This window comes from Chiloscyllium plagiosum, chromosome 4, assembly GCF_004010195.1.
Source record: "Chiloscyllium plagiosum isolate BGI_BamShark_2017 chromosome 4, ASM401019v2, whole genome shotgun sequence".
NCBI classification, from domain to species: Eukaryota; Metazoa; Chordata; class Chondrichthyes; order Orectolobiformes; family Hemiscylliidae; genus Chiloscyllium; species Chiloscyllium plagiosum.
The window spans coordinates 3,198,121-3,210,186 of record NC_057713.1 but is presented as its reverse complement, the minus strand read 5'-3'; the positions used below and the strand labels follow the sequence as shown (position 1 = coordinate 3,210,186).

The window sequence follows — 12,066 nt, the reverse complement described above, 5'->3', positions numbered from 1 at the left end:
TAAATACATCAAATCATTTAAGGAGATATTAAATCAGATGACCAAAAGATTGATCAAAGAGTAAGGTTTTAGGAATTTCAAAAATAAGAGGAATAGGACATTTTTTAAACAAAGCATCCTAGAAATCAACGGCTGCTGACAACTGCTTAGAGTAATGGGGCATTACAGCACAGAAAGTACTCTTCGGGCTATTGTGTTTATGCCAGTCATTCAGCAATTATCTATTCTAACCCCACTTACCAGCACTTGGCCTGTAGACTTGGATGATATGACTTTCAAGTATACATCTAAATATTTCTTAAATATTTCTGCCTCTACCACCTTTTCAGGCAGTGAGTTCCAGATACCCACCATCTACTGGGTTAATTTTTTTTTAAACGTTCTAAGTTTCTTTCTCCTCATCTGAAATCTATGATGCCTGGTTATTGACCTCTCTCTAAGGAGAGGTTAATAAGTGTACTTTCTTGCCTTTCTACACCTCTCAAAATGCAACATCTCACACTTTTCAGGAATAAAATCCGTCTTCCACTGTTCCGCATATCTGAGTAGCCAGTCTAGATCATCTTGTTGCCTTCCTCTTCACTACTTACCACAACACCAATTTTTAGCTTATCTGCAAACTTACTAATCAAACTTCCTAAATTTGTGTCTAGATCATTCATGTATAATACATCACCAAACATTGTGGTACACATGGGCTTCCAGTCACAAAAAGACCATTTGACCATCAGCCTCTATTTCCTGCCTCAAAGCCAGCTTTGGATCCAATTTGCCAAACAGCCCAGAATCCCATGAGCTCTTACATCTTCAGTCTTCCAGGTGAGATTTTATCAAAGTCTATTTTAACTCCACTTAATCTACATCAACTACTCCACCGTCACTGACACACCTAGACATCAAACAAGTCAGTCAAGTTTGATCAACATGATATCACCTTGACAAAGCCACGCTGACCATCCTTGATTAATCCTTGCCTCTCCAAGTGGAGATTTTTAGTATTCCTCGGAGTTTTTTTCTAAGTCTTTCCCCACCACTGATGCTAGAAATACTGGCTTATAGATTCCTAGTTTATGCCTACCCTCTCCACCTTTGGATTTTTCTGAACTCACCAGTGTATTTTTATGCTCCACCTTCACTTTTTTTTTAAATAACCTCATGATATTTCAATACACTTCTACAACTTCTGGTGTTTTATATGCCCTCAATACCTGCCATAAGCTTCCTTTGTTTTCCTTTTCCAATCTAATTCTTCTGCATCCAGGGTTTCCTGTATTTGTTGTCCCACTCTTCATTTTTATAGGAAGATATTGGTCCTGCATGTCCACTATATGTTCGACAAGGTTCCCCATGGGTATATGAAAATGAATAGGAAAGGTTTGGAGGGATAAGGGCCGGGTGCCGGTAGGTGGGACTAGATTGTGTTGGGATATCAGGTTGGCTTCGACGAGTCGGACCGAAGGGTCTGTTTCCGTGCTGTACATCTCAATGACTCTATGCCCTTTTTGAATGACTCCCACTGCTCTAATATAGATTTGCCTACAAGTAGTTAGCCTTAGTACAATTTCACAGATCTTGTCTCATATTAAAATTATTTATATATTATCATTAAATGTAAATATCCATTCAATGGAGAGTTGGTCAGGGAACTGTGCCTGCTAAGATGGGGTGCCAGTCAGATAGGAGATACTTCTTCAGAGCATGGTAGGTTTTTTTTTACAAAAGGGTGAGAAAGCTTGCTATATTTCACACCAAGAAACCCTATAAGATGCTCAACGCAACTCGCACTTAGCCAAAAAAATTGTAAGATACACTGTTATTGGGATAGTGTAGATATATGGCATGAAGGTCACTTATGATCTAGAATGGCAGACCATGCTCAAGGGATCATTGGCCTTTTCCTGCTATATTCCTATATTCAGCAAGTCAGGTAGAATTTCTGCAAAGAGAACAAAAATCAACACAGGTCAATGACCTTTCACAATTCCAGACCATTTACATTAAATGGCCTAAGTCTGAGCTGTAAAATTCTATCTAACGTTATCTTTGATTTTGACATATCTTAATTGTGCCTGTCAACACATTCAATTGGTTAATAATCCAATTCTACTGGTAGACCATAATACATTTTCGACATGGGTTGAAACAAATTACCAATATATGGCATCCTTGATAAATAATACAAAAAGATGGTTGCACCACTAAGTAATAACATTACCTGAAAGAGACCAACCTTGGGTGAAGAGAATAAGAGGGAAAAGACTCAAATCATAAAACACAAATCCAGCTGCCTCTTGGGACACTAGTTTCAATCCATCCAGAAAACTGAGCTATAGGGAAGGCTGAATAGGCTGGAGCTGCTTTCCCTGGAGCATCGAAGGCTGAGGGGTGACCTCATAGAGGTTTATAAAATCATGAGGGGCATGGCTAGGATACATAGACATGGTCTTTTCCCTGGGGTGGGTGAGTCCAGAACTAGAGGGCATAGGTTTAAGGTGAGAGGGGAAAGATATAAAAGGGACCTAAGGGGCAACTTTTTCACACAGAGCATGATGTATGTATGGAATGAGCTGCCAGAGGAAGTGGTGGAGGCTGGTACAACTGCAATATTTAAAAGGTATATGAATAGAAAGGGTTAGAGGGATATGGGCCAAGTACTGGCAAATGGGATTAGATTAGGTTGGGATATCTGGTCGGCATGGCTAAGTTGGACATGGCTAAATACTACCGAAGGGTCTGTTTCCGTGCTGTACATCTCTATGACTCTATGACTCTATATCTATCAATCACTGCCCACAAGATATGACAGGGGTGAACAAAGATGACTATTTCAGTGTCAGGAATTCAGAATTATGAGAAAGAAGCCAATTTGTTCTCCTACAGGAAACTTCAAAGAGACGATGAATAAGCTTCTAAAATTATATGAAGCTTACTAATGGTTAATCCAAACAAAATGTTCACCATGGTGAAAGATTCAAACCTTAGTTAAAATTAGAAGGTTTAATAGAATTTTGATTATTTTGTACAAAATATAAAATCAGCAGAAAATAATTTACCAGCAAGATATCTAAATTAAGACAGGATAAAAGGGTTTCAAAAAAAAAGGTACGATTAAATATCTGTGGACAGAAGGGAAGACAGAAACTGGCAATAAAATAAGCAACAGGCATAATAACCATATTCTGCTAGTGAACATTGAATATTTTTTGGTATTAGTACTTTTGAATTTTTGCTCAGCATAAACATTTCACATATAAATATGAAAAAAACTGTACCTCCAATCGTTGAATTCTCCCCTTGAAAAACAGAAACAATGAAGAGTCTGGATAAATAGCTTCCTTTGTCTGTAGGATTTCTTTTGCCTCTCTCAATCCAGCTTGTGCATCCATGCCATCCAAAGCAAAGAAAGGACGTACCACTGTGTGGTACCATAGCAAGGCTAACCTAAAAGGTAAAGCAGCAGAATTTTCTGATCTGCAGACAACTTAAATACTATTTTAAATTAGCTCAGAAGCGGGAGGGGGTTCGTACACTAGGGTCTCAGCATACTTTATTAAAGGGACCAAGGCAGAAAAATTCAGCATGTTGAGTTTCAAGGGAGTAAGACAAGGTTGGATGGCTGTCCTTTAATGCTTGGAGTATTACAAGCAAAAGATAGGACTTAATGGTGTAGATAGACATGTAGAATTGTGACACTGATGCCATCGCAGAGATGGACGGAGGGACAGGACTGGCAAATCAACATTCCAGAATACAGGATCTTCAGGCAGTACAGGGGAAGGTGTAAAAGAAGGAGGAGGTATCACATTATTAATCAAGGAGTCAGTTAGGAGTCAATAAGGAAAGATTCTGTCTTGGAAGGAGTGTCAAATGAGGCACTGAGAATAGAATTTAGGAATAAAAAGAGGCTTGGAGGGTATTATAGATATCCAAACAGTCAGCAGGCAATAGAGGAGCAGATATGTAGACAATTCACAGAGGTGTATAAAAACCTAATAAAAGGTAATTATATTAGGGATTGCAACTTCCCTAATATCAACGGGGATAGTTATAATTTTAAGGGCTTAGAAGGTGCAGTGTCCTTGAAATGTATTCAGGAGAGCTTTGTATATAAACATGTAGAAGGTCCAACAAGAGTCAGTGGGGTGCTGGACCTAATTCTGGGGAAGTAAGCTGGATAAGTGTTCAAGGCGACAGTCACAGAGCATGTTAATGATAGCGACTATAAGATATAAAAGTAGAATTCATCCATTCGGCCCAGCGACTCTGCTGCACCATTTGATCATGGCTGATATGTTTCATGCCTTCTCCCCTTAACCCTAGATTCCCATACTAATCAAAATCTATTTTTGTCTTAAATACACTCAATAACTTGGCTTCTACAGTCTTGTACGGCAATGAGTTCCATAGATTAATCACTCTGTGACTGAGGAAATGATTTCTCATCTAAGTTTCAAAGGGTTGTCCGTTCACTCTGAGTCTGTGTTCTCAGGTCCTAATGGTGGAAACATCTTCTGCACATCCACTCTATCCAAGCTTCTTAGTATTCTCTAAATTTCAATCAGATCCCCCCCCCCCAATCCTTCTGAACTCCACTGAGTACAGATCCAGAGTCCACAAGCTTTCCTCATATTACAAGTCTCTCATAGAACATAGAGTATTACAGTGCAGTACAGGCCCTTCGGCCCCTCAATGTTGCGCCAACCAGTGGAACCAATCTGAAGCCAACCTATCCTACACTATTCCATTTTCATCCATATGTTTATCCTATGACCAGTTAAATGTCCCTAAAGTTGGCAAGTCAACTACTGTTGCAAGCAGTGCGTTCCACACCCCTACTACTCCAAGTAAAGAAACTCCCTCTGACATCTGTCCTGTATTTATCACCCCTAATTTTATCGCTACGTCGCCTCATCCTAGCCATCACCATCCAAGGAAAAAAGCCCTCACTTGGCACCCTATCTAGCCCTCTGATTACCTTATATGTCTCAAGTCAACTCTCAAATGTCTCTCTAACAAAAACAGCCTCGAGTCCCTCAGCCTTCCCTCCATACAAGGCAACATCCTAGTAAATCTCCTCTGAACCATTTCCAAAGCTTCCACATCCCTTCCTATAATGCGGTGAACAGAACTCTACACAATACTCCAAATGCAGCCATACCAGAGTTTTGTAAAGCTGCAGCATGACCTCATGGCTCCGTAACTCAATTCCTTTACAAATAAAAGCTAACAATGTGTTTCTTCTTAACACCCTTATCAACCTGGGTGGCAACTTTCAGGGATCTATGTACATGGATACAGAGTTCGCTCTGCTTTTCTAAACTACCAAGAATCTTATCATTAGCCCAATATTCTTTATTCCCGTTACTCCTTCCAAAGTGAATCACCTCACACCTTTCTGCATTAAACCCATTTGCCATCTCTCAGCCCAGATCTGCAACTTATCTATGTACCTCTGTAACCTGCAAAATCCTTCAGAACTATCCACAACTCCACCGACCTTTAGGTCATAGAGTCATGGAGATGTACAGCACGGAAACAAACCCTTCGTTCCAACTCGCCCATGCCAACCAGATACCCAACCCAATCTAATCCCAGCTGCCAGCACTTTGCCCATATCCCTCCAAACCCTTCCTATTCATATACCCATCCAGATGCCTTTTAAATGTTGCAATCATACTAGCCTCCACCACCACTTCCTCTGGCATTCATCTGCAAATTTACTGGCCCATCCTTCTACACCCTCATCTAGGTCATTTATAAAAATGACAAACAGCACTGGCCCCAAAACAGATCCTTGCGGTACACCACTAGTAACTAAATTTCAGAATGAACATTTCCCCATCAACCACCACCTCCTGTTTTCTTTCAGCTAGCTAATTTCTAATCCAAACTGCTAAATCACTCTCAATCTCATGCCTCCATATTTTGTGCAATAGCCATCCTCATCTACAGGATTATTCTTGTGAACCTCCTCTGTACCCCCTCCAAGGCCAGCACATGCTTACTTAGATATAGAGTCCAAAAATGCTCTCAATATTCCTAATGCAGTCTGACCAGAGCCTTATACAGCCTCAGCAGTACATTCCCCACTCTTCTATTCTAGCTCTCTCAAAACGAATGCTAACATTGCATTTGCCTTCCTAACTGTTAACTGAATCTGCAATGTTAACCTTAAGAGAATCCTGAACTAGGACTCCCAAGTCTCTTTGTGCTTCAGATTTCTGAAGCCTTTCTCTGATTAGAAAATAATCTATAATTCTATTCTTCCAACCAAAGTGCATAACCTCACACTTTCCCATTCTAAATTCCACCTGCCACTTCTTTGCCCACTCGCCTAGCCTGTCCAAGTCCTTCTGCAACCTCTCTGCTTCCTCAATGCTACTGTCTCTCTACCTATCTTTATGTCATCTGCAAACTTAGCAACTATAGTCTCAGTTCCTTCATCCAGATCATCACGATATAATGTGAATAGTTGTCGTCCTAACAAAGGGTCTGTATGACTCTAATTCTTTGACTCTCTAACTCCACTCGTCACCACCTGCCATCCTGAATAAAAACAAATAGTCTTCCCCCCGAACCTCTGCCTTCTGCCAGGCAGCCAATTCTCTATCCATGCTAGTACATTTCCCCTAACACCATGGATTCTTTTCTTATTTAGCAACCTCCTGTGTAACACCTTGTCAAAGGCTTTCTGAAATCCAAATCAAATACATCCACTGGATTTCCTTTGTCTAACTTGCTCATTACCACCTCAAAGAATTCTAACAGATTTGTCAGGCACTAAACCTTTGACAAAACCATGCCAACTCTGCCCTATTTTACCATGTACTTTCAAGTACTCCATAACCTCATACTTAAAAATAGACTCTAAAATCTTACCAGTGACCAAGGTCAGGCTAACTGTCCTGTATTTTCCTATCTTCTGCCTTCTTCTCTTCTTAAACAGGGTGTTACAATAGCCATTTTCCAGTCCTCTGGAACCATCCTTGACTCTTGAAAGTGGAGTCACAGTTAGACAGCATGCTGAAGGAGGTGTGTGGCATGCTTGCCTTCATCGGTCAATGCATTGAGTATAGGGGTTAGGACATCATGTTGCAGCTGTACAGGATATGAGGTGAGGCCCTTTTAAGAATACTGCATTCAACTCTGGTCTCCCAGCTACAGGAAGGCTTTGTTAAATTTGGGTTCAGAAAAGATTTACAAGGATGTTACCGGGCTTAGAGGGGTTGACCTACAGGGAAAGGCTGAATAGATTTTTGCTTTTTTTCCCTGAAGCGTTGGAGGCTGAGGGGTGACCTTATTGAGGTCTATCAGGTCATGAGGGGCACTTGGGAATTTGTATATTAAGTGCTCGCCTCACCCACACTCCATTAATGAATAAAATAGTACATTGGATAGGGTGCAGAAGAGTTTCACCAGAAAGCATCTGTTCTTCTTATTTCACACACAGTTCTCCCACTGCAAGCTTTTGCTATAAATCTTGTGTCATTACCTTATACTGATGAAGCAGCAGTGCTCCGACTAGTGTGTTAGTGTGTGTGTGTGTTAGTGTGTGGCGAAGGCCTAGTGGTATTACTGCTGGACTTTTAATCCACAGATCCAGGAAATGTTCTGGGGATCTGGGTTCAAATCCCACCGCGGAAGATGTGTAATTTGAATTCAATCAAGAAAAATCTGGAATTAAGAATCTGGGATTACAATGTATCTATTGTTGACTGTTGGAAAAACCAATCTGGTTCACTTAACTGCTATCCTCACCTTGTCTGGTCTACCTGTGACTTCAAACCAACAGCAATGTCTCTTAACTGCCCTCTGGGTGGGGCAACAGATGCTGGCCGAGCTAGCAAGGTCTTCATCTCCATGAATGAATTAAACAAAACAGGTCGGACTTTCAAGCGAATAATGAACTCTTTCATCTTTCTAACATGTTATATTTTAAAATTCCCAACCAGAGGAAACCAGCAACACGATGTCTACCCTGTCAAGGACCTTCAGAATTTCATTCTTAATTCATTCGTCCTGCTTATTCAACTAAATTTGAGAATACAGATCCAGTTTACCTAGTCTCTCATTATAGGATAAACTTCACATGAGGGACCAGTCTAGTGCACCGCCTCCAAGGCAAGTATATCTTTGCTTTTGTATGGAGAGCAAGACTGTGCAGGATTCCAGGTAAAAAGGACTGCAAATGCTGGAAACCAGAGTCTAGATTAGAGTGGTGCTGGAAAAGCATCTATTCCTGATGAAGAGCTTTTGCCTGAAATGTCGACTCTCCTGCTCCTTGGATACTGCCTGACCTGCTGCGCTTTTCCGGCAACACATTTTCAGCTCAGATCTCCAGCATCTGCAGTCCTCACTTTCTCCTCGATGTCTCATTAGAGTCCTGTCATAAAGTCGCAGTGATACAGACTCTTTGGAAACAGGCTTTTCAGTCCAATTCATCCATGTCAACCAGATACCCTCAATAAATCTAGTCCCACTTGCCAGCACTTGGTCCATATCCCTCTAAACCCTTTCTATTCTTGTACCCATCTAGATGCCTTTTAAGTGTTATAATTGTTCCAGCTTCCACCACTTCCTCTGGCAGCTCATTCCATACACGCACCACCCTTTGCGTGAAAAAGTTACCCTTTAGGCCCCTTTTATATCTTTCCCCTCTCACCCTAAACCTATGCCCTCCAGTTCTGAACTCCACCACCCCAGGGAAAAAAACATGTCTATTTACCCTATCCATGCCCCTCATGATTTTATAAACCTCTGTAAGGTCACCCCTCAGCCTCTGACACTCCAGGGAAAACAGCCCCAGCCTATTCAACCTCTCCCGAGAGCTCAAAACTTCCAACCTTGGCAACATCCTTGTAAACCTTTCCTGAATCCTTTCAATAGGAAGGAGATAGGAAGGAGACCAGCATTGCATGCAATATTCCAAAAGTGGCCTAACCAATGTCCTGTACAGATGCAACATGACTTCCTAACTCCTATATTCAATGCTGTGACCAATAAAAACTAAGTGCATTCTTCACTATCCTATCTACCTGAGACTCCACTTTCAAGGAACTATGAGCCTGCACTCCAAGGACACTTTGTTCAGCAACACTTCCTAGGACCTAACCATTAAGTCTGTAAGCCCTGCCCTGATTTCCCTTTCCAAAATGCAACACCTCGCATTTATCTAAATTAAACTCCATCTGCCATTCCTCAGCCCATTGGCCCATCTGATCAAGATCCCATTGTAATCTGAGGTAATCTTCTTTGCTGTCCACTACACCTCCAATTTTAGCATCATCTGCAAACCTACTGACGATATTGCCTATGTTCACATCCAAATCATTTATATGAATGATGAAAAGCAGTGCAACCAGCACCAATCCCTGTAGCACACCACTAGTCACAGGTCTCCAGTTTGAAAAGCAACCATCCACCACCACCCTCTGTCTTCTACCTTCGAGTGACTTCAGTGAGTTCAAATGGTTAACTCTCCCTGCATCCCACGTGATTTAACTTTGCTAACCAGTCTACAAAGAGGAACTTTGTTGAATGCCTTACTGAAGTCCACATAAAACACATTCACCGCTCAATCCTGTTTGTGAGACATAATTTCCCATGCACAAAGCCATGTTGACTATCCCTAATCAGTCCTTGCCTTTCCAAATACATGTACATCCTGTCCCTCAGGATTCCCTCCAACAACCTGTCCACCACCAATGTCAGGCTCACTGGTCTATAGTTCCCTAGCTTTTCCTTACCACCTTTCTTAAATACTGGCACAACTTTAGTCAACTTCCAGTCTTCCAGCATCTCACCTGTGACTATCGATGATACAAATAACTCAGCAAGGGAGCCAGCAAACAATTCCTTAGCTTCGAGTGTATAAGGTTCTAAAAGGGGAGGGCGAATAGCCAGAAATCGTGTAACATATTGGCACTAATGATATAGCCAGGAAAAGGATCGAGGATATAAAAAGTGATTTCAGAAGTTAGGATGGAAGCTGCAAAGCAGGACGAACAGAGTACTGTTCTCTAGGTTCCTACCGGTGCCACGAGATAGCGAGGCGAGGAACAAGGTGCGGGCGCAGCTTAACACGTGGCTGTGCAGCTGGTGTAAGAGGGAGGGCTTCAGATATGTAGATAATTGGGATGCCTTCTGGGGAAGGTGGGACCTGTACAAGAAGGACGGGTTGCATCTGAACTGGAAGGGGACCAATGCTCTGGGTGGAAGGTTTGCTCGAATAGTTCGAGAGGGTTTAAACTAGGGGAGGGCTTCAGATATGTAGATAATTGGGATGCCTTCTGGGGAAGGTGGGACCTGTACAAGAAGGACGGGTTGCATCTGAACTGGAAAGGGACCAATGCTCTGGGTGGAAGGTTTGCTCGAATAGTACGAGAGGGTTTAAACTTGTATGGCAGGGGGTGGGAACCTGAGCTGTATACCAGAGGTGAGAGTTGATGCAGATGAGGCAATAGCAAGAGGTAGACCAGCTAGTGGGAAGGAACCATGGGATTAGTTAAAGTGTGTTTGCTTTAAATGCAAAGAGTATCAGAAATAAAAGTGATGAACTTAAAGCATGGATCAGTACCTGGTGCTATGATGTTGTGGCCATAACAGAGACATGGGTTTCTCAGGGACAGGAATGGTTGCTGGATGTTCCAGGGTTTAGAGCATTTAAAAAGAATAGGGAGGGGGGAAAAAGAGGAGGGGGTGTAGCACTACTAATCAGAGAGGGTATCACAGCTACAGAAGCTTCCATTGTCGAGGAAGATCTGCCTACCAAGTCAGTATGGGTGGAAATTAGGAACAGCAAGGGAGCAGTCACCTCGTTAGGGGTTTACTACAGGCCCCCCAATAGCAGCAGGGAGATGAAAGAAAGCATAGGTCGGCAGATTTTGGAAGAGTGTGTACGTAGTAGGGTTGTTGTAATGGGTGACTTTAACTTTCCCAATATTGATTGGAACCTCCTTCGAGCAGAAGATTTGAATGGAGCTGTTTTTGTAAGGTGTGTTCAGGAGGGTTTCCTAACTCAGTACGTTGACAGGCCGACGAGGGGAGAGGCCTTTCTAGACTTGGTGCTCCGCAATGAGCCGGGGCTAGTATCAGATCTTGTGGTGGGAGAGCATTTTGGAGATAGTGACCACAACCGTCTCACATTCTACATAGCTATGGAGAAGGAGAGGATTAGGCAAAATGGGTACTCAATCAGCCTTTGCTTATGATGCGATTAGACATGAGTTAAGAAGCATGGATTGGGAGCAATTGTTCCATGGTAAAGGCACTATAGACATGTGGAGACTGTTTAAGGAACAGTTGTTGCAAGTGATGAATAAATATGTCCCTCTGTGACAGGCAAGAAGTGGTAAGATAAAGGAATCTGGGATGACGAGAGCGATGGAGCTTCTCATCAAAAGGATAAAGGTAGCTTACATAAGGTGGAGGAAGCTAGGGTCAAGCTCAGCTGGCACAGTGGTTAGCACTGCTGCCTCACAACGCGAGAGACCTGGGTTCAATTCCCGTCTCAGGTGACTGACTGTGTGGAGTTTGCACATTCTCCCCGTGTCTGCGTGGGTTTCCTCCGGGTGCTCCGGTTTCCTCCCACAGTCCAAAGATGTGCAGGTCAGGTGAATTGACCATGCTAAATTGTCCGTAGTGTTAGGTAAGGGGTAAATGTAGGATTATGGGTGGGTTGTGCTTTGGCGGGTCGGTGTGGACTTGTTGGGCCGAAGGGCCTGTTTCCACACTGTAAAGTAATCTAATCTAATTACAGGCAGGCGAGGAAGGAGCTCAAAAATGGTCTGAGGAGAGCCAGGAGGGGGCACGAGAAAGGCTTGGCAGAACGGATAAGGGAGAACACAAAGGCATTTTACACTTATGTGAGGAATAAGAGAATGGTCAAAGAAAGGGAGAGCATAGGGAATTTGTGTGTGGAGTCTGAGGAGGGAGGGGTAGCCCTAAATGAGTTTTTTGCTTCTGTCTTTACGAAAGAAACAAACTTTGTAGTGAATAAAACCTTTGAAGAGCAGCTGTGCATGCTAAAATGGATAGAGATAGAGGAAGCTGATGTGCTGAACATTT

General features: G+C 42.4%; 1 protein-coding gene across 2 annotated transcripts in view; it reads right to left on the bottom strand.

The window, feature by feature from the left end:
* ttc39c (tetratricopeptide repeat domain 39C) overlaps positions 1-12,066 on the bottom strand; it is a 109,249-nt gene that overhangs the window by 19,640 nt on the left and 77,543 nt on the right. For both annotated transcript variants that reach the window (XM_043687605.1, XM_043687606.1), the window contains one exon: positions 3,273-3,441. In XM_043687605.1, coding sequence (XP_043543540.1) covers positions 3,273-3,441 — 169 coding nt within the window. The remainder of the gene's footprint in view (positions 1-3,272; positions 3,442-12,066) is intronic.